Here is a 23,049-nt window from a genome sequence, read left to right as displayed (position 1 = left end):
AGGTTCAGATTTAGAAAAGGCAGCTAGGGTTAGCTCAGGACTATTTGTAGTTCGGAGCACCGTGTGGCATCCCGGGAACTAGATTTCGGGGCGTTACATATGAGTATAAGGATAAACAACATTTATAAAAGGAGTTCCAAGTATAATTGGAGGGTATAACTGATTTTTTACCAAAAAGAAAAAATGTGGAATGCACTCTTCATTTTGGCAAATATGAGTATTAGGCAATTTATACTCCATATCAAGAGCATGTCCAGATGCCGATTTAACTATATGAGTAGTTTTTTGAAAATATCTTGTGGGAATTAATCCTTCTTGTATTCAACTAACATCTGTGCCACTATCAATCATAGCAATATTAGTAACAAAGAAATGATTATTAATCAAAATAGTACATTTAATATACCATTTATAGGCATTAACAATTTGTATCATACCTAAAAAATAATCATTTTTCAAGTCAAGGGAATTTTGAATATCATCAATATTATCATTTTCTTTAGAAATCTTTTCTTTCCCTTTAGAATTTTTAGTGTGAGAAATATCTTTCTAGATTTGCGAAATTCTATGATCACAAATCATTTGATTTTGTTTAAGAGATTTAATCTCCTTTTTCAAGTTTTCAACTTTAATTTTTAAATCATCAAAAGAAGTATCTTTGCCTAGAGTATAACTCATAGCAAGTCGTCTATTAACTTCAGCTAAAGAATAAGGCATAAAATTATTGTTATCAGCAATTTTAGGAGTAAAGGTATTGCTATCAGCATGTTTAGAAGTACTAGGTTTTGAACTAGCAAACAAATTAATGATCTTTTCACGTAGTTTTTCATTCGAAACTTCTTTCAAAAGTTCTAACACATTTTCAGAAGTAATGGTTTGAACATTTAAATCTTCAAACTGGGATTGCAAATTATAAAATGCGTCATCAAAAGTACAGGTATCACCTTGGCAATCGGAACAATTATTAACATTATCATTATCCAGTGAATCAGGCAATTCAATATCATTTTCTGATTCAGATTCAGTATTATAATCAGATTCCGAACTTAAGGTATATAATAAACCATAAACTTTTTCATGCAAATCATAAGTAAGATCTAAAGATTTAAGCTTTTGGAGCAATATGCCCAAAATTACCATATCTATAACATTTAATCTTAGCAAGATCTTGCTTAGACCTATTTTTGGCAAATCTAGTAGATTTCCTATAGGTTTTTCTAGTTTCACATTTTTCTTTAGACCTATATCTAGATCTCTTTTTTCTATAAGGCTGATCAATTTTGGAATATCTATTTCCTTTCTTCCTAGAAGTGGAAGCTGGTTCGAATATACCAAACTGGGTACTGAAATCTACTATCTGATATTTTTCTCTAAGCTTATCAAGCTTAATTTGTCTAGTCTATTTTAACTCATTACACAGGTTTAACCCTTCTTGTGTACAAGTTGCTATCAAATGACCATAGGCATAATTTCCTCAAGGAATTTCACTATAAAAGCCTCTAAGAGCTTTTCTAACCCTTTTGGCAAATAAAGGAGGAAGTCCGTCTATAAACTTTTTCCAATGTTCATAACTATTTTTAGGTAATTCCATAACCCTACTTAGAAAGGTGTTTTTATACCACCTAAATTCTCCCAGGGTCTTACATCTAAGCCCATTTAAGAGAGTACGAATATTTTCATACTGGTTGGTAAATCTACCATTAAAGTGTTCTAAAATTGTAAGAACGAGCGTATAAATAGCATCTTCCCTATTTGTAGGGAGGGTTCTTCCCAGATTAATCAGTCGCTTAAGTAGTAGCTATAGCATTAAAGATTGACTCTCTTTCTCTTGAGTCAAATAATTGACCCACCAGCTACGAAGTTGGCCAGTAAAACCAACAACTATCATTTTACAGATAACTTTATTTGTTCTATTATTTACATTACCAATGGCTTTGCACACCATTGAATACATCATCATGAGGTGTACGAGTATCGTTAATTGCCTCTCAGTTAATTCATCAAGATTCCATTCATAAATATCATTTCCACTATAAGACGTATTAGTCTGATTCCAATCCCTTTCCTCTATCAGAACATCTTGAGGAGTGGGTCGCGGATAGTAATAAGTTTGCATGCTAGGTGAATCGACATATCTATGATTCTTACCCAACTATTTTCTAATTATTTCTTTAATCTTATTAAGCTCTGATTTAGTCTGATTTTTCAAATTAGGAGTGGTTTCTAGACTATCAGCAAAGGCATTAGACAAATCAATGGGTTTAATATTTAGACAAAAAAGCTTTTTATCAAGAAGTTGTTCTAAATCATGTAAAGGTGATTTAAATTTTAATCCCTCAATATCAGAGGGTTGTTGAATATCGGTTTTAGTTGTCAAATATCCTGTCTTACTTTCGGAAGAGGAGCAATACCAGTAGAATTTGGGCTAATACTTAGTTTCTTTATCAAATCAATTAACTCATCGAGTTTCTTATCAAGAGAGGAAATATGTTCTCCTAAAACTTTCACATATAAGCTCAAATAATTATTTTGAGAAATCAAATTATTAATTTAAGCAACAGTTACCTTAGCAACTTCATTATCAATGGATTTTTGAAATGCAGAAAATGTAATACCCATATTATTCACCAATATAAAAGGAGCTTGGGAAGGGTAAACAATTAAAACAATGTTACCACAATTATCTTGATATGATCTTTCAAGCACCTTAATATATAATGGCAAATAGGTGGTTATAAACCAATGGACAAAACACATAATTTGATTATGCAATGCACAAGTTTCCTAAAATTCTTGAGAAATATTATTCATCTCTTCAGCACTATAAGTCTCAAAAAACCAAGTTCTAAACTAGTTCCATTTTTTATTAAAAAATTTATTTTAATATAATTTCTTGCCTGGGATCCAGGACAAAAATTAATTTGGTGTGGAATCATTAAATATCATTTGGATCAAAGTTTATTTCAGAAGCAATAGGAATATCTCTTTCAGTGATATTGTCATTATCTTGAACAATATTTGTTCGTGGATTGACTTTGACTTTCTCTACAAATCTTGTAGAAGTTGAGTCAATTGTGTGCAAAGAAGCTGCACGACTTCTAACTGGACCGTATAACGGTTCTATAGGAGAAATATGATACATAACAGGCAACAATTTAGGCATGGACAATGAATGCTTGTTATAAACAGTAGAGCTTGCATCAAATTTAATATGAATCCTACTATCTAGATTTTGAGTCACATGCGATAATTCACTATTAGTTAAATCATCAGTGACTTGATTCGGAGATATAACTGAGTTTAAGGTCCATGTAGTGGGAAAATAAATCTTATCCCATTTAATAGGTCTCCTTGTGGTGACCTTAGATTTTGCAAAATTAGTTTCGACTAATATAGTCTGATCCAATGTATCGTATAACCTACATTGAGGATTCAAAGTAGTTAATAATCTATAATAAATTCTGCATGATAGACAAATCAGCTCAGATCCAGACGCATAATTATAACCATACGTTTTCATAGTTAATGTCAAAGCATCAAGTATATTCGCACCAGTCAAAACTAAGTGTAAATTTAGCTGAGTATTGAAATAAATTGGACCATAGGCCACGGTGGATTCAATCGTACCCATTAAAGATTGTCTAAAATTTAGATTTCTAGTATCTCAAAGAGCTGCTAAAAATGTCACAGATAACATTTTAAGAGTTAGTAGTTTAAAAACAATCTGAACCATTCCAATATGCATCAAGTTATAATGATTTTTATATAAATTAATATTGCGTGTATTTAATAATCAAATCGTCTGTTCTGACGAATTTAATGCCAAAAATTGTTCAGTCGTCTTTATTATTTGTTTAGAAAGAACTTTATCAAACCAACCATAATCATGAATGGTTTTAATATCAACCTTTGGAATAGTCTACTTGTTTAACAAGTCAAGGTTTTGAGGTATATCTACCTCTTCAAGCCGAGGACTCTTAGTACTCACATCTCTCATTTCCATAAGTAGAAAATTCATATCTATACTGAAAAGTTCAGTTCTATTACATAATAACCATGAAAGTTCCTAGGCTTTGATACCAGACTTCAGGATGTGAGGGTTGGCGGTAATCTACGAAACCTTCCAGACCTATAAGTTAATATCGAAAAACCAACTGAAATATATAAGAATTTCATATAGCTTATTGACTGTATGGAAGATTGAATCTTTTTACCCAAGCAAGGGGCCTGTCAGAAGTCAATACATACTCTAGTTGAGTCCATGTGTCTAGCGATTCTAACCGTGAGAGGCGCCCCTTTTCTCATCTTTAACGGGCTTAAAAGTCATGGCCTGCTAAACGTAGTCACTAAGACAAAGCCAACAAAAGTAGTACTAACTTCGACGACCATCTTAGAACAAAGCCAAGAAACTATAAAAAATTTCTTTTATATTTTAATAGAGTTTGGATCTTTCATAGTTATTATACAAAAGAAATTAGATCTCCAGCATAGATATGAAAATTATCTAGCCGGACACAGTCACGGCCGGAGAGAGAGAGTAAATAATTACAAATAGAATAAAATACCTTTAATGGTTAGATACCAGACCAGAATAGTAATAATGACAAGCTTTTTTTCCACACTTGAGATTATTTTACAAGAGAAAAGAGAGAGCACTCTAAGCTAGAGAGAGAAAATGTAAAAATGTAGATAAAAAGATGAAAATTACCTCTTTCCCTAACAAATGAAGGCATCTATTTATATGAAGAAAAAGGTATCTACAAATAGTATTATTGATCCCACATCCGGGTCCTATGTACAGTAGATCTACTGTGTAGTAATAGTACTAAGGGTCCTACATCTGGGTCCCGTGCACAGTAAATATACTGTGTGTATTACACTTTATTTTTTCTTTTGATATTCTAAGAAATTCTTCAGTTCTTGCAATGGCTTCATCAGAGAGTGGTTTATCCGAAAAAACAGGCTGAGAATCCTGAACTTCTTCATCGACGATATTATCGCTGGTTATACACTCTATGGAAGTATCCTACTTATCATGATTATCAACTGATTTCATCAAATTTCTTCGAACTTCTTCCAAATATTTTTCAATCATCTCGATCCTATCTCCGTCATGGACAGAGATTCTTCTAGCAATATGCTTTAATGATTTATGCTCGATAATATCTTTTCGAGGGGCTATAAAATATTCCTGAATCGTCTTTATAATAATATCTAGTTCTTGTCCATACAATATTTTTGTTTTGGGATCCTTGCACATCAGTTTGTCCCAAAAATTATTATAAAATACCCTATACAAACAAGGAATTTGTTCTTTAGTGAACCCTAGTTCTGGAGTCCATTTATGAATCCAGGGAATAGAAAATTCAATAAAGAAGTACATTTGATCAATTTTATCTAAATTACAGATATGATCTGCATGATATAATTCATTCAGATGCGGGGATACTTTGGTCCATTTTTTGTATAACTTGAGGAATGGATCAGACAATATCTGGACGGTCGAACCATAATAAGACCACCATTCTATAAACCAGTTAGGGAGAGGTTCTGCAAATATCTTTGCGCATATCTTTATAAACCAAGTATGCTTATGTTTGTCGTTATTATAATAAAGAGCTTTAAAGAAAGCTTCAATGTAGTCCCAATAAGTGAAGTTGATCTTGGAACCTTTAAGCAATTTCTGTTTCTCAGTCATTGAGGTCATCTCCAATCTTCTATGGATATGATCCGTTTAATAACAATTTTAGAGAAGTTATAAACATTCTCTTCACTATTGTACCCAGAGAAATGTTCAAATTCTGCACTCCCTGTGGTAATGAGAATCATTTCATAATAAGTGCGGGTTTTGTATGACTTACCCAAAAAATATAAATCATTTATCAAATATTTGTAGAGTATCTCCCAGGTCTATTTTACCTCTGAATTTCAAAGTTTTCGACAAAAAATATCATTTCTTTATTTTCAATTTGTTCATAGGACTTCATATCATCATTGTCCTTTTCCTTCGTAATAGAAGCAAACGTATCATTCTTTTATGCTACCAGATAGGTTTGCAATTGTTCGTACAACGGGCTGTCTTCTGGAATATCATCCAGATGGATCGACTGTGATGATGAAGATTCACCTGTTTGTGGTACTTTGGAGTTTATCAAACTTCTATTTTCCATTTGTATAACTGGGGAATTGGAAGAGGATCATACGATCCTGAATATGATTTTATTATTGTGGATGATTTTCCCCTTCCTGCGGAGGCTGATCTTGCTCCCGATTTACCTTTTTTTTTTCCTCTGGCTATTTGCTATGGTGGATCAGTTGCCATATTGCAAAGAGTACAATTAATTAGATATTTCCAAATCATACCAATCAATATCTCTAATTTCTTCATAATTGAAGACAGAAAATTCTTCTTCAATCATATCAATTATGAGATTTTGAATGTCTCTATATTAAGGAATTATCTTTAAAATGGTGATCAAAGTTTTTTCAGGCAAAAAATATGTATAAAAATTTATTTTTAATTTAGATATTCCCTAGATAAGAAATCAGGGAGGGAATTATCAATTCTTTTTTTTTTTATATTGAATTTCAAAATCAAAATATTAATTTTGAAGCATCATTTTTAAAATCTTTATCAAACACATATTTTACAGATTGAGCATCAGTTTTTATTAAAAACTTTTGATTATAAAGATCATTTTGAAATTTTAGAACACATTTAACAATGATTAGCATTTCATGAGCTACCGTAGCATATTTTTTCTAACTATTAGTCCATTTACCTGAATGAAATCTTATTAAGCATTCAGTTTTATCATGGGGATTAACTTGTTTCAGTATTCCTCTATAACCAATATTCGACGCATCAATCTCAATAATTTTTTGCCAAGCAGGATTGGCTAAAGTTAAACAGAGTAAAGATTCAACACGCTGTTTAATATGTTTAACAATATTGGTGAGATTATTGTTCCAAGAGCCTTTATAATCTTTTTTAGCCTATCGTATAATGGGGCTAAATCGCGAGATAAATTCTCAAAAAAGGGGCAAATATAATTCAGGCTTCCCAAAAATCTCTGCAATTGAGTCCTGTCAGTTATAACATCAGGAAATTTAGAAGCAAAATCAATGGATCTTTGGATGGGAGTAATCTTCCCTTGACAAATATTATGTCCTAAGAATCTAACATTTGTTTGAAATAAACTCATTTTTGATTTAAATATCACCAAACCATTCTGTATCACAATTTTCTTAAAAATATCAAGATGCTTGATATGTAATTTAAATATTTTAGAAAACACAAGAATGTCATCAATATAAACGATGATGAAATTTATATAAGAATTAAATATATCATTCATTATTTTCTGAAATTCTGATAGGGCAATTTTTAAACTAAAAGGCATGACATTCCATTCATATTACCCAAAAGGAACATTAAAAGCAGTTCTATAAGTATGCCCTTTGAAATTTTGAATTTGCCAATATTCAGATTTTAAATCAAATTTAGAAAATATATTGTCATCGTATAACCAGGATAATAAATCTTTTTTATTTGGAATAGGATACCTAATCCATTTTAAATATTTACTCAGAGTTTTGTAATTTATTACCAACCTGGGAACACCACGTTCCTTTTCTGTTGCGCTATTAACATAAAAAACAGTACATGACCAAGGAGATTTTGAAGGTTTTATCAAGTCCTTTTGTAACAGATTATCAATCTCTTTTTTGCAGAATTCAATTAATTGATCATTCATTTGACAAGGTCGCGATTTTGTTGGGATATTATCCTCATAGAAATTATCAACATAAGGAAGAGTAACAATATGCCTTTTGCAATTCCAAAAAGCACGAGGGTGATCAACATAAATATCAACAACCATTTGTTCAAAAATTAATTTAATTTTTTCCTGTACCTTAGCAGATTTCATTGTATCACAAATATTCATGCTAAGTAATTCAAGTTGTAAAAAATTAACATGTCTCTGCTTCAAATCAATTAAAGCATTTATATCCCTAGTTACCGGATCTGTAACAAAAGAATAAGATATCTCTTTATTCTTGTAAGTAGCAGTAAATCCTTTTGCATCAGTATGAGTATAAGGTTGAACAACATTTATAAAAGGAGTTTCAAGTATAACTGGAGGGTTTAATAATTTTATAAATATATTTCAATATAGGTATACAAATTGTCAAGCCCACCTTTTAGCATTATTAGTAAATTCTTTTATAATTAATTACAAAATCTCAAGGTACTTTTTATATTTAATTTTTTTTATATTATATGTATTTAAGTATGTATGTGAGTATGTAATTATGTATATAGATTATATAGATGCATATTTTGATTTTCTCTTATTCCTTAATGTCTATATAGATAAACGAGTTTTGGTTGTTAATATGAATTATTTTTTAAAATGTAATTAAAAATTCATCAACAACAATCATTTGATTTGTAACAAATATATATCTACAACAACATCATATCAAGTGAAATTTTTTAAGTAAGGTCTGAGGATGGTAGGGGCACACAAACCTTATCACTACCTCGAAGAGGTAGAGAGATTGTGTCTGAAATACCCTCGACTATTAATTATTTTTGTATACCTATATTGAAATATATTTGTAAAATTATAATTACATATTATTTTCACGTATAAATATATATTAGAGTTTTGATTTTTAATAAAATTAATTTTTACTATTTTGCTCATTTATTTCATTTTAGTTTATCACTAAATTAAATACTCAATTTATTTCTTACTTTTATTTTTTTATTTTAAAAATAATTTTTAAATTTTATAAAAAATATGAAATATAGATTAAAAAATAAAAAAATATTTTTTTTAAAAAGATACAAATATTGATATAAATATAATGATAAAATAAATATTTTAAAAAATCATATATGAAAATAGAAGGAAAATGATTATTGTTCAAGATGTTTGATTTTTACAACAAACCTCGGGTGTAAACATTTTAACCCCAAGATATTAGCCAAATTTTCTAAAATGAATTTCAATAATTAAAGAGTATTTGGGGGCTCCTTTCTGTTTAAAATTAGAGTCCTCATTTAGGTTCCGGATTTATCCATTCTTCACCGAGCAAATTAGTCCAGCAGAGACCTCTTCTTTTCCATGGGAACATCTTGATTAGGTTAGGAAGAAGAAAATTGGAGTAAATGGCAGCAGTTTCCGCATGCTTCTTCACAGTGACATCCACCAAGACTCAATCCATCCTATTCTGTCGAAAACCCTCCTCGTTTATCCTAAAATATTCACGAGTACACTCTTTTCATTCTAGCAAAAACCTGTATACGAGAAGGAGGAGTTCAGCTCATTTGGTTAGGGCCAGTCTTGATGTTGGGGTTGGGGTTAGGGCGGAGAGTGATAAGCTGCCGTCTGATGTTAGGAAGCGGGCAATGGACGCTGTTGATGCATTGGGAAGGAGGGTTACAGTTGGGGATCTTGCTAGTAAAGCTGGCCTTCAGTTGACTGAAGCTCAGAAAGCTCTGCAAGCTCTCGCTACCGATACAAATGGCTTCTTGGAAGTAAATATCCATTTATTTTATCGGCAAAAAGTTTGTTATTTATTTTTCTTTTGTAAAATCAATTGCTTGGTTTCGTCAATCCATTTTTCTTCTTCTCATAATTATACCATGTTTATGCAAATTAACAACTTCAATTGCTTACTTCTCCACTTTCAGTTCCTTCAGTTATTTTTTTTTTTACAAGGTTAATGTATCAGTATCAAGAATATGCTGGTAGGAACATAAGTTTATACCAGAAAAGTTCTCAAAGATTGTGTAGAGAACTAATAAAGTCAACCATGGCTTCTACATCAGCATCATCTACATTTGCCACGTTTGTCCAAAAAGAAAGCAAAGAAATACAATGAAATTTAAGATAGTAACATTCTCCTTTTTGTCTTAATTTTTTTTTTTTTGGAGATTTTCCTTCCATATGATCCACCAAATGGTTGGAGGGATTGCATTCTAAATCTTTGTATGGATACCCGTCATCTCTCTCTTCTACCAACCTTCTAGCAATTTCAGTGTGGTTGGCGGCATAGTCCATTTAAGGCTGAAAATATTAGAACACAAATCCCACAATTGTACAGTAATTTTGCAGTGCGGAAGCAGATGGTTTGTGTCCACTGAATGCTCTTCACATTAGAGGCGTCTGCCAGAAATGCTCTACCTCTTCTTTGTAGATTAGATGTGCTAGGCATAAGCAACCAGGAGAAATGTTGGACCTTGGAAGGGGCATAACGTCTCCAAATCTGTTTCCAAGGCCACTTGGGTGCTGCTACATCCACTGTAATCAGCAGAACAGCGTAGCATGATTTAACTGTAAATAGATCCCTTTTTTCCCTTCCAACAGATGTCGTCCTTTCTGCCTTACATATGTTGTAAATCCTAGGTGCTATGTAAACTGCAGGTTCTATCAACTTCCCTATTGTTGCAATGCCTTCTAAAAATGATGTTCCATCCTTGTTCAGTGTAATAATCTGCTAGTGTTGCATTTTGGTTTCTGCCAGAGTGAATAACACAGGGATTTGTTACTTGAGAAGGATTCAGTCCCTTGAGTTTTAACTATGCAACTTTCTTTTGTCAAATCTCAACTTCATTCTGGTGAAAATAAATGAACTTCTACAGATTGAGACTGAATTTCTTACTACTCAGTGGAGATATCAAGAATGTATTAACACAAGTATTTATTGGAAAGTATGCAAGATTGAAGAGATCGTAATACTAAGGGGTCGTTTGGTTGGTGGGATGGGATAAACAAAGATAGCCCATGGGATTAACTATCACACCTTCTCAATGGTGAGATGAAATAATCTTGAGACTAATTAATACCCATAGAATGCGGGGTAAAATAGTCCCATATTTTATCTCGGGGTTATTATCCTTGTCCCACTAACCAAACAACCCTAAAGGGTGTGTTTGGAAACCAAAATGTAATTACTAGGTTGTGTTATTACTAGGTGATACAAGATCTACCACAAACACACAACAACAAGATGATAAACCTAACCTACGGATTCAACACAAGGCCGAGAACCGGATAACAAACACACAATAACATAAAGATAGATAACTTTTTTTTTTGAAACTATAAAGATAGATAACTTGACATATGGATATACGAGAAACAAGAACCAAAGTGTGTCTCAAACACTAAGACCCTTATAAACAACACCAAGTTCTTACGAAGACCTCAAGGGAACCGGAATTCCCAAGCAACCCCCGTTTCTAAGTGAGTAACCAATACAAACGATTCCACGTTTGCCACAAGTGAATCCACACTTGCCACAAGTGAATCCACACTTGAAAATTCACTCAAGAGTATTTCTCTCAAATATTCAACAAAGTTGCTGAAACTAAACCTAATAAGAGTTATTTATAGTCTCAGGCTACACTATTACATAACAAAATGATCAAAAGACCCTTAATGAAGTCCTACACTCCATAGGTGCCTCTTTGCTACTAAGCAATGACAAAAATGTCCTTAATGAGGGGCGTCCATGGAGTGTAATGAGGCTCTTCTTCACACTTCAACTCTTATTCTCTCGGATTTCCAATGATGTCATCGAAAGCTAAGATGACCATTTGACTCGTATCATCCTCCCTTGAAAAGGATTCAACCTCGAATCTACACCTTGCAAAACCAAAGAAAGGACAAACAAGCACAACATCCTCATGGCATGAGGGTTAGGGTTAGCACAATCAATTATAGCATCATGCCAAGGTTGCACACACTTCACATATAACCAAGCATCCTTCAAAATATTAGAAGAAAAGTCAATATTGAAAGTGCAAAGGAGTTGGCTATGAAAAACATCAAGAATTTCCCTTAAATGAGTTCCATTAACAACATAACCAAGCAAATCATCACATGTTGGAACAACTAAGGGTGGAAGCAAGGAGTTTTTAGGAAGTAGACTACCCTTCCAATCACAAGAAACCATGTCTAAATACCGCACATCCCTCTTACCCGAATACCCTTCGAAGAAAGAATCAACTTGTCTATCCACATAAGTGTGACAAGAAACAAGGAACAAGAGTTGCTTATCAAGTGGAAAACATAGACTCTTCTTGGAACAACAAATAGTAGACTCTTCTTGGAACAACAAATAGACTTGCAAACTGAACAGGAAGGCCATACATTCCATATACATTCAAGTCATTCCAAGAGACATCAATACCATCTAGGTAGGAATTTAAAGCAAACGTCTTTATAACATTGCCTACTCTAGGGTAAATGTCATCATAATACTAAGACACGGGACAAATCATGTAACCACCATACTTCAAATGATCACCGGGATCAAATGGATAGAGTGTCCATAGACACGGGTTTAGGAAACCCTTCTTTCCCCCAAGATTACCACCAATTCAATCATTTACACCCTCTATACTAGCATGATCATCAACAGAGGTAATTAGAGGGTCACTCCTATTCATTTGACCAACATTTTCAACATCACCATTCACTTGAGGTCCTTTAAACACTTCACAAACATCTCCAAGTGGCGGGCTATGTTCACACACAAATTGGTCCACATTATCCCCACAAGACAATGTACTATCACTTATCTCAATGGCTTCAACGCTAGATGGACACAAATTGCTCTTATCATAAGAGTCAATTTTGTCATCATAAGGATCAACTAGTGTTTCCACTCTTTCAAGTTGTACATTATCATCATGAAGTAAAGACATACTAGGCTCACTTAAAGATAAACTATCTTTCACACTTGGAGGGCTACTGACCTTATTTACTAGAGTGCAAGAGTTAGTTTGATTACCTTGAAGTTCATTTGGAGCATGTCCACTCAAAGAAGCTTGAAGATTTGGTGGATTGGGAAGGATGTAGGTAGGGAAACTTAGACGATCTATCATATTGTCCATCTTCCTTGAAAGAGATCTTTCCCTGCTCTTCATTCTACCATCCATAACATTAAGCTTCTCCATGATGGAAGCTAGCATAGCATTTGTGGTGCTATTATCCAAGGTGTGTGTTGTTTCACCTTCTTGAGCCATTGTACCTATTAAGAAATGCTAAACAAAAACATTAAACAAGTTAAGGTTAGAAAAGAAAACAACCTCACAAGCTCTCAAGCTCACATCTTTGAAAATTCGCTCAATTGGCGTCGCAAGTGTTAATATATCGTTTGTACTTCAGTGAGATTACTTGGTACCAATTGTGGCTTGAGGTCGGAGTGGATTCTTGTTTGAAGACTCAATTAAACAAAGTTATGTATCGACTTGAATCAAGAAACTACAACGAATCAAAAACGATCAAAAGCTCACAAAGAACGCTCACACGAAAAAAATAGATTCAAAAACTAATCCACCACCTAGTAGGTGATTACTAGTTGCTAATTAGTACTAGAATCAAGAAATGAAACTAAAGAAAAAAAAGAAAATAAACTTAGAAATCCAAAATTTGAGCCTTAGGTCGTTTTTGAAGGGTGATGACGTGGCAGCCTTGGATTGGGCATTGAAATTGTTGAAATTTTCAAAAATTTTCTTGTCTCTAATTTGTATTGTTCAATCTTCAACTAAGGAGTGGAAATCAACTTTGGGAGGGAAACAACAAGACTTGGAGCCTTTCTTTTTCAAATTCAAAAGATTTGACTTTCCTTGCATCTTTTTGGCAAGACACCTTTTTGAAAGCCTTTGTCTTCTTTCCTCTTTTGGATGTCTTGGAATTTGTTTTAAGACAAACAGTGGCTATCCCTTTTGAAGCCTTTGAAGCCTTTTTGACTCTTACTTCTTTTGGATGATCTTGGGATTATGTCTTTCAAGACAAACAAAGATCACACTCTTTTTCTCTACTCTTTTAGATCAAGCAACCCATTTTGAATGTTCTTGTTCAACAATTTACGAAGAGCATTAAAAAAATGGAACCTAACCCAAATAAGCCGGAATTGGATGATTTTTGTTTCTCCAAGCTCACGTAGCTCTCCTAATCACCAACAACACATTTCAAGCCACAATATCAACAACCCTTCCAATTTCGAGATTCACCCTTTAAGTTTTTTTCAACCTTCAACTCAACAATGGTGAAAACTCAAACAACCCAGATTAAGCTCAAATCTAAGATCTAGACCCTATTAGTGTTGTTAGAGAATAAGAACAAACAACAAAAGACACAAAAAATGCAAGAAATCCAAGCCTCAAGTTTTGGTTAAGGTACAAAAACGGGATAACTATTTTTCCGTGAGATTTTCGATTTTGACACCTATTCTAGTGTTAGGAAACAAGGATCTAACACTAGAACACAAACACAAAAATTCAAAGTCCAAAGTTTCGGCCAAGGGCCAAAAAGGGGACGAATTGCTTTTTTTTTGGATTTTCGGTTTTCAACACTTTTTTTGTTGATTTTCTAAGTAACAAGCCCAAGATTGATTTTGTAGGAACGAAATCAATCCTTGCTCTGATACCAAATGATACAAGATTTACCCAAACACACAACAAAAAAAAGATGATAAACCTAACTTACGGATTCAACACAAGGTCGAGAACAAGATAACAAACACACAATAATATAAAGATAGATAACTTGACATATGGATATACAAGAAACAAGAACCAAAGTGTGTCTCAAACACTAAGACCCCTATAAACCCGTATAAACAACACCAAGTTCTTACGAAGACCTCAAGGGAACCCGAATTCCTAAGCAACGCCCGTTTCTGAACGAGTAACCAATACAAACGATTCCACGTTTGCCACAAGTGAATCCACACTTGCAAATACACTCAAGAGTATTTCTCTCAAATATTCAACAAAGTTGCTAAAAATAAACCTAATAAGAGTTATTTATAGTCTTAGGCTACACTATTACATAACAAAATGACCAAAAGACCCTTAATGAAGTCCTACACTCCATAGGCGCCTCTTTGCTCCAAAGCAATGACAAAAAGGCCCTTAATGTGGGGAGTCCATGGAGTATAATGAGGCTGTTCTTCACACTTCAACACTTGTTCTCTCGGTTAGGCAACCCCCAAGCTTGAGTCTTTACGTATTGGTTTCCAATGATGTCATTGAAAGCTAAGATGACCATTTGACTCGTATCACTAGGGTAATTATTAACATTGTATAGTAATTACAAAGACATGTTTGGACGCCATAATGTAATTACATTGTTATTCACTTTTGTCATATTTGGTTGAACAAGTGTAATTATAGTGGTAGATGTTTTTTAATTCTAAGATTTTTTTTTAGAAAAGTAAGTAAACTTTTTTATCTTTAGGTGAAGAAATAAACAAACTTTAATTTGTGACAAATACATGTGTATATATGAAGTAACAAATATTATTTATAACTAGGTATTTAAGCTACGAACTTTTATTTAAAATAAATATAATACATAATTACAAATTGTTAACTAATATTGTAAAAAAAAAAAATTATCTTGACTATGAATAAATAATATCTTAACATAAAATAATTAATAGAAGTTCCAACTATGAATATCTTTTTTGCAACTGGTATGAATAAAGCATCTAGTACCCCCGAACTATGACGAAATTTGTTACGATACATTCCAACTTCACGCGGGTCCTATTACCCCCTTGAACTAAATTTTAACGTATTTTTGTCATCCTTTTTAATTGACGTGGCACCTTTTGTCAGTCTGTAGTTGACATGGCACCTTTGATGTGGGCCTCATTTTATGTGATAAAGATGCCACATTAGCACAAAATGGTGTTAAAAATACGCTAAAATTAAGTTAGGGGGTAATAGGACCCTGTGAAGTTGGAGTGTGTCGTAACAACTTTGGCCATGGTTCGGGGGGTTGCTGGATGCTTATCTCAATATAATATGATATTTATGATTGTGACCCTTTTCTCTAGAATGATTACTTTGTGAAATTTGGAGGGAAGTTTGGTAAATGGGTGATACTACTTCAATTTTAAATAACAAAAAGAGAGATGAGTTTGGAAGGTATTTTTTTTCATAAAACATATTTATAATTATAAATAAAACAAAGCTAGTAAAATATGAATTTGCGTTAAACAACTAGGAAAAACCAAAAACAAAAAAAATAACAAAGAAGCAAAATATGAGAAGTTGTAAAGTTATATAGAAGCACACCATAAGCAGCATGTTTGGGAAGTTGAAAAATGAGAATAAGAGAAATAGAAGGGTAATAGTGTCAAAAGAATAGCCGGTGTTCAGGTTTTCAGGAATGCACTCGTATTGTCGCATAATGCGATGATGGCAAATAATGTGAGTCCCTCTCGCTGCGTATGACTGATGCGAACCAACCTACAGAAGCGGGCGCATCACATGGTTATGCGAGGTGCGAGCCGATGCGAGTGCATCATGTTGATTTTATTTTTAGGGTTTATTTTAAATTAAAAAGAGTCACTTCATGTTGATTTTAAATACTTCAAGCTTACATAGCAAGGTTAAAAATATTGCTACTTCAAGCTGAGTTGAGGAAGATGAGAAAGTTGAAGATGATGAGCAATATGATGATAAGTGAAGGAATACAAGATTTGGATAGTCTTGATGAAGTAGATTAGCTTTAGAAGAACAAAAATTAGATATTGAAACATTATTAATTTGGATTTGATTTTTCTTTTTCTTTTTTGGGTTTGTTTTGCTATTTTGTTGAATTGTCTTGCTATTTTTGTCTGTGTTGTTTTGTTGGTCTATCTCGCAGCTGGTGTTTCGGTGATCAAACCTCTGATGTTGGTGTTTAATTTAAACTTCTGCTATATACATATATTGTCTATATTGTTAATTATATAGTTGTGTGGTCTTTGCAGTTATGTCTTACTGTTTAGATGCTCTTTTTAGTCTTTTTTACTTTTAAATTGCGCTCACTTAAATGATGCGCTCACATTGCTTCATGCTTCGCGTAATGCGTGATCTAGTGCCTTGATTTTTTTCTTTTTGGCATCATGCTTCCCAGAACATTGAGAGTAGCAACATATGTGACAAAATAAAAAATAAAAAAAGAACTACAAAAGTTACCTTAGTTTTTCATTTTTTTTAATCAAGAAAGGGAGAAATTTAAAAAGTTACCTTAGCTTGTAATTACGCAAAGCAACTGCATCCCTCCCTTACACCCAATTTTATGTTGTTTAAATAATTACCGGACGAGTTGAGCATCATGAGGTCTTAAGTTCAATTCCCAACAGAGACAAACACTAGGTGATCATCCCATTTGTTCTAGCCTTGGTGGACAGAGTTACCTGATACTTGTTGCTGGTGGGAGGTGGTAGATATCTCGTGGAATTAGTCGAGGTGCGTACAAGCTGACCCGAACACCACAATTTCAAAAATAAAATTCTTGGCTAGACAAGCATGTCAAACTGCATAATGACACTCAATTGCGCACCAATCCAATTTGTAGGCGCTAAATGCATACTAATAAAGTCACCAAATTAACCTATATTATAAAGTTAAATAACATAAAAGATCCTTAAAATATTCTTAGTTCAGTGTGTCCCTATATAATGAGTACCTTACGTCCCCCCAGTGTTAGGGATAGGTGATGCGGAAAAAAGCGACCAGACTTCACATCACGCATTATGCGAAGCGTTAAGCGATGCGAGTGCATCATTGAGGTGAACACAATTGAAAAGAAAAATTAATAAATCGAGCATCCAAACAGTAGACAGAACTGAAAAAACACAATTATATAATCAACAATATAGACAATATATCTAAGTAGAAGTTTAAATTAAACACCAAAATCACAGGTTTGATCACTGAAACACTAGTTGCGAGACAAACCAACAGAACAACACTAACCATAGTAGCAAAATAGTTCAACAAAATAGCAAAACAAACCAGAAAAATAGAAGAAAAACCAAATCTAAATTAATAATGTTTCAACATCCAATTCTTGTTCTAAAACTTGTCTACTTCATCAAGATTGTCTAAATTTTGTATTCCTTTATTATCATCATATTGCTTATCATTTTCATCTTCCTTAACGTGTCTTGACGTAGCAACTTCTTTTTCTTATTCTGTAAGCTTGAAATATTCCGCCTTAAACCATAAATCAACATGAAACGACTCGTTTTTTTAAAATTTAATTTGATCTTAAAAATAAAATAAAAATGATGCGCTTGCATCTCGCATAGCCATGTGATGTGCCAACTTATGTTAGGTTGGCTTGCATCAGACACACGCAGTGAGAGGGGATCGCATCGCTTTGCATCATCGCATTATTTGACGATGCCAGTGCATTCCTGAACACTGCATCCTCCAAATACTACTTGTTTGGCATTAGTAGTTCGTATATTTATTTTGCCGTGGATGATTCAAGAGGAAGATAGGTTGAGAGTAGGGTCGTGGAACATAGGAACTTTACAAGAAAAGTCCATAAAACTAGTGAAGATTCTATGGAGGAGGAAAATTAGTATAACTTGTATTCAAGAGACCAAATGGATAAGTTCTAAAGCGCGAGATGCGGATTGGTATAAGTTGTGATTTGTAGGGAGTGTGAGGAATAGGAAGGGGTAGGAATCTTATTAAATGAAGAGCTTAGGGAGCAAGTGGTAGAGGATAAGAGGGTCATTGATAGGTTGATGTCGATTAAGTTGGTTATTGAAGAGTCTACTTGGAACATCATTAGTGAATACGCATCGCAGACGGGCTTGGACGAGGAGGAAGAGAGAGCTTTTGGATAATGTAGTAGGAGGTGTGCCGAACACCGAGAAACTACTTTTAGTTGGAGATTTTAATGGGCACATCAGGTCATCACCGAGGGGTTACCAAGATGTGCATGAAGGCTTTGGTTTCGGCGAGATTAATGAAGCATGAGACGCCACTTTTAGATTTTGCTATAGCCTTTGGATTGAGGATAGCGAATTCTAGCTTTTGTAAGAAAGAGGAGCTCTTGGTTACCTTCCGTAGTTCTGTGGCGAAGACTCTGGTAGACTTTTTGCTCCTTAGGATGGAGGATAAAGGTCTTTGTAAAGACTGTAAGATTATCCCAAGTGAGAATCTTTCTTTCGACGTAACATAAGCTTTTGGTGATAGATTTGGAGATCAAAAAAACGAAGAAGAAGGAGGTTGTGGATGATCATCCTAGGATCAAATGGGGTAACTTGACTATAGCTAGTGCCTTGAAGATAGGGGAGAAGTTGATAGCTATAGGGGCTTGGGGGAGTTAAGGGGATGCAGTCAGTATGTGGAATAAGACAACCTATTGCGTTAGGAAAACAACTAGAGAGGTGTTGGGTGTCTCGAGAGGAGACGTCGAGGGGACTGGTGGTGGAATAGAGAAGTACAAGGGAAGGTGGAAGCAAAAAAGAGGGCTTACGCGAAGGTGGTGGAAAGTACGACTGAGGAGGAGAAATGGAGGATAGAGGAGTATAAATTAGCTAGAGAGAAGGCTAAGTTTGCTTTTATGGTGGCTAATACAGTAACATTCGAAAGCTTATATGCTGAATTAGAGCAAAAAATCGGGGATACGAAGTTATACATAGCTAAGGTTAGGGAGCATAAGACTCGTGATCTTGATCAAGTGAAGTGCATCAAGGGTAAGGCCGGTATCGGTGGATTAGGTTCTCATTAGGAGGAGATGACAATCATACTTCCATAAGCTCTTGAACGAAAGGGGGGACATAGGCATTGCGTTGGGGACTTAGATCATTCAGAGTGACATCGTGATTATGGTTATTGTAGGCGTATTAAGGTTGAGGAGGTTAGGGGTGCTATCCGTAGGATGTATAGGGGTCGAGCGACTAGGCCAGATGATATTTCCATGGATTTTTAATAGAGCACAGACTGATAGCTATGGAGTGGTTGCCCGAGTTGTTTAATGTCATTTTTAGGATGAGAAGATGCTCGAAGCCTGGAGATAGAGTATGATGATTTCTTTGTACAAGAACATGAGTCACATTTACAATTGCGACAACTATAGGCGTATCGAGTTGTGGAGTCACACCATGAAGGTTTGGGAAAAGGTGGTGGAGTTGAGGTTGAGGAGGTTTGTGACTATTTTTGAGAATCAACTTGGATTCATGCTACGACGCTCGACTACGGTGGCCATTCATCTTGTTAGGAGACTAGTGGAGCAATATATAGAGAGGAAGGACTTACATATTGTGTTCATCGATCTAGAAAAGGCGTATGCCAAAGTCCCAAAAAGGTCCTATGGAGGTTCTTGGAGGCTAGATGTGTTACCGTGGCGTACACTAGATCCACTAAGGACATGTATGATGGAGCTAATACTCATGAAGAACTGTGGTTGGAGACTTGGAGCACTTCCTATATTAATGAGGTTGTACCACGGATCGTCCCTTAACTTGTTTTTATTTTCTTGGTGATGGATGTTTTGATAGGGCAAGTTTAAGGTAAGGTGCCTTAGTGTATGTTATTTGTGAATGACATAGTTTTGATTGACTAGACCCGCAAAGGATTTAATGCTAAGTTTGAGGTTTGGAGGCAAACCCTTGAATCTAAAAGATTTAGGTTGAGCAGGACCAAGACAGAATATTTGGAGTGTTAAGTTTAGTGAGGAGACACATGAGATGGACGTGGTAGTGAAGCTTGATACTTGGGCTATTCCAAATAAAGAGAGTTTTAAGTATCTTGAGCCTATGATACAAACAAATGGTGAGATTGACGAGGATGTTGCCCATCGTATTGTTGCAGGGTAGGTGAAGTGGCGGCTCACATCCAGAGTCTTCTGTGATAAGAAGGTGCCCCTCGACTTAAAAAACAAGTTTTATAGAGTGAAGGTTAGACCAACTATGTTGGATGGGGCTGAGTCTTAGCCAGTTAAGAATTCTCACATTCAAATGATGGTGTCGGAGATGTGGATGTTGCGATGGATGTGTAGGTTTACCAGGATGGATAAGATCAGAAATGAGGTTATTCATGACAAATTGGGAGCGACTTCGGTAGAAATCAAAATGCGGGAAGCAAGGTTTAAATGTTTCAGGCATGAGATGAGGACCCCTGTGCGGAGGTGCGAGAGGTTTGCTATGAATGGATTCAGATGAGGTAGAGGTAAACTGAAGAAATATTAAAGGGATGTGCTTAGACATGACATGAAGCAGTTACAGTTTATTGAGGACATGAGTCTAGATAGAAAGGTATGGTGGACGCATATTAGGGTAGACAGTTAGTAGGATGGGGACTAGTAGTAGTGTTTCACGGGTAGTATCTTGTTCTTGGAGATTTTGGGTATTGTTTATGGTTTCAGGTAGATTGTTGGTGGTATTACTTGGGGATAATCTTGTTTCTGCGGCTGTCTGTTGATACAAGTCAAATGGTCACCTTAATTTTTGAAGACATGATTGGAGGCCATCACCTAAAGACTCAAGACGTGGTCACCCCGAGGGCACGAGAATATGCAAGGAAGACCCGTTTTGAGCCTACTATTCATTAAGGCCGTGAGTGGAAGATTGCTTGGGGCATTGAAGGCTTGAGGCTTCACGGTTTTGGACTCTTAATGGCTCACACTTTTGGGTCATCGTCATTGAGGGCATTTTGGTCACTTCACTTTGCCCAAAATGCACTCTATGGCCACCCTTTCATTAAGGGTAGTGTAGTCATTTTGTCTTCTTTTGTAAAGTAATACTAGTGGAACCTCTTAGGGCTTATTTCTCTAGTTTGTTCAATGATGATATTTTGAGACATTGTAAGTTCTCTCTTTAGTTGTAGGGCTTGGAAAAGCCACCAAACCGTAATTAGGGCTGCCCAAGTATGGATATCACTTGTGTTGCGATGTTGGCTTGATACGGTTGTGTTTAGAGGAGGTAAAGTTCCTCTTGTGTCAACGTAAGAGTTAGGTGGTTGTCGCGTGTAGTGTTAAGGGTCCAAGAGTCCACCAAATTCTTGGATTCTTAAGATTATACCCTCACTTGTCTAACTATCTATCCATTTTATTGTTGTAATCGTTTGTTTGTTGTTCTTGTACTCCAACCCATGAGGCGTTGTTATTGTTACTACATTGTTGTTATTGTTATCTTGTTGCTAAAATAGTTTGGGTTCCTGTTGGAAAATAGGTGTTAAACACCTCATTACATAGTGTTCTTATTGTGTTCTTGAATCCGAGAGAGGTTACCAAAAGGGTTCCTCGGTTATCTTAGCTTGTGGATTGATTTTGGTGTGTGTTTTGTGCCTTTTCTTGTGTTTCCAAGTTCTTAGTGTATCATTTGTTGTGTTGTTGCTGTCTGTTATTTTGTTACTACCTTTTGTTTTTTGTTCTTATAAAATGTCTTCCTACGTCGTTTGGTCTCAAGTGGGGGGGTCTATCGGAAATTACCTCACTACCTCACCTATGAGGTAGTGGTATGGACTGCGTACATTCTACCTTCCCAAGACCGAATACACTGGGTATGTTGTTGTTGTTGATGATGATGATTCAAATAAATGGTAGATCTAAAAACATAATCGCCTAATATAGCTGAGCTATAATTTAGTTGATGGCATAGAAGGTTCTTACACTATTTTAGTTGGTGTTTTATGAAATATGAGTTTCGGCTTGGAGGTCCGCCAAGTTCTACTTGTTTGGTGCCTATGGTCATCATATTGAATTTTCAGCCAAAAGAACCTACTAAAAGTAAAACGCCCATTTGGATAGGCTGAAAAGAAGTGACTTCTGAAAAAAAGCACTTTAAAAGTGCTTTCGGAAGTGCCGAAACTTATTTTTAAAAATAATTAGTTCCATGTTTGGATAAAGTGATGGAGCTGAAAAAAGTTATTGATGTGTTTGATAAACAAGTGTTGATAAACACTTTCTTTTTGTCAAAATATCTGGAAATTATCAAGCAAATTATGTGTTACTAATCAGTATAATTATCAGTTTAATTTCATATCGCTCTTATTTTCGTGGCTCCCTTAGCTCTATTTTTATTATCTCTCATTTCTTATTTTGGTTATACCACCCTTTCTGTTTCAGGTATTATTATGACCTTGTTAACCATTCATTATCTTGAGCCGGGGGTCTATCGGAAACAGCCTCTCTACTTCTTCGGAAGTAGCGGTATGGACTGCGTATATTTTTACCCTCCCTAGACCCCACTTGGTGGGATTACACTGGGTTTGTTGTTGTTGTT

At 34.7% G+C, this 23,049-nt stretch overlaps 1 protein-coding gene and 1 long non-coding RNA gene across 2 annotated transcripts in view; both read left to right on the top strand.

Moving 5' to 3' along the window:
- Positions 1-8,111, top strand: part of LOC107849914 — a 34,168-nt gene extending 26,057 nt beyond the window's left edge. The window contains exon 8 of the long non-coding RNA XR_007048677.1: positions 7,735-8,111. This is a non-coding gene — a long non-coding RNA (uncharacterized LOC107849914). The remainder of the gene's footprint in view (positions 1-7,734) is intronic.
- A 902-nt stretch (positions 8,112-9,013) lies between these two features.
- Positions 9,014-23,049, top strand: part of LOC107849912 (uncharacterized protein At5g03900, chloroplastic) — a 94,947-nt gene continuing 80,911 nt past the window's right edge. Inside the window, exon 1 of the mRNA XM_016694440.2 lies at positions 9,014-9,550. Coding sequence (XP_016549926.1) covers positions 9,182-9,550 — 369 coding nt within the window. The 5' untranslated portion in view covers positions 9,014-9,181. The remainder of the gene's footprint in view (positions 9,551-23,049) is intronic.

Source organism: Capsicum annuum, chromosome 12 (genome assembly GCF_002878395.1).
Source record: "Capsicum annuum cultivar UCD-10X-F1 chromosome 12, UCD10Xv1.1, whole genome shotgun sequence".
Classification (NCBI taxonomy): domain Eukaryota; kingdom Viridiplantae; phylum Streptophyta; class Magnoliopsida; order Solanales; family Solanaceae; genus Capsicum; species Capsicum annuum.
The sequence above is the reverse complement of the archived record's forward strand: the minus strand, read 5'-3'. Positions and strand labels throughout refer to the sequence as shown.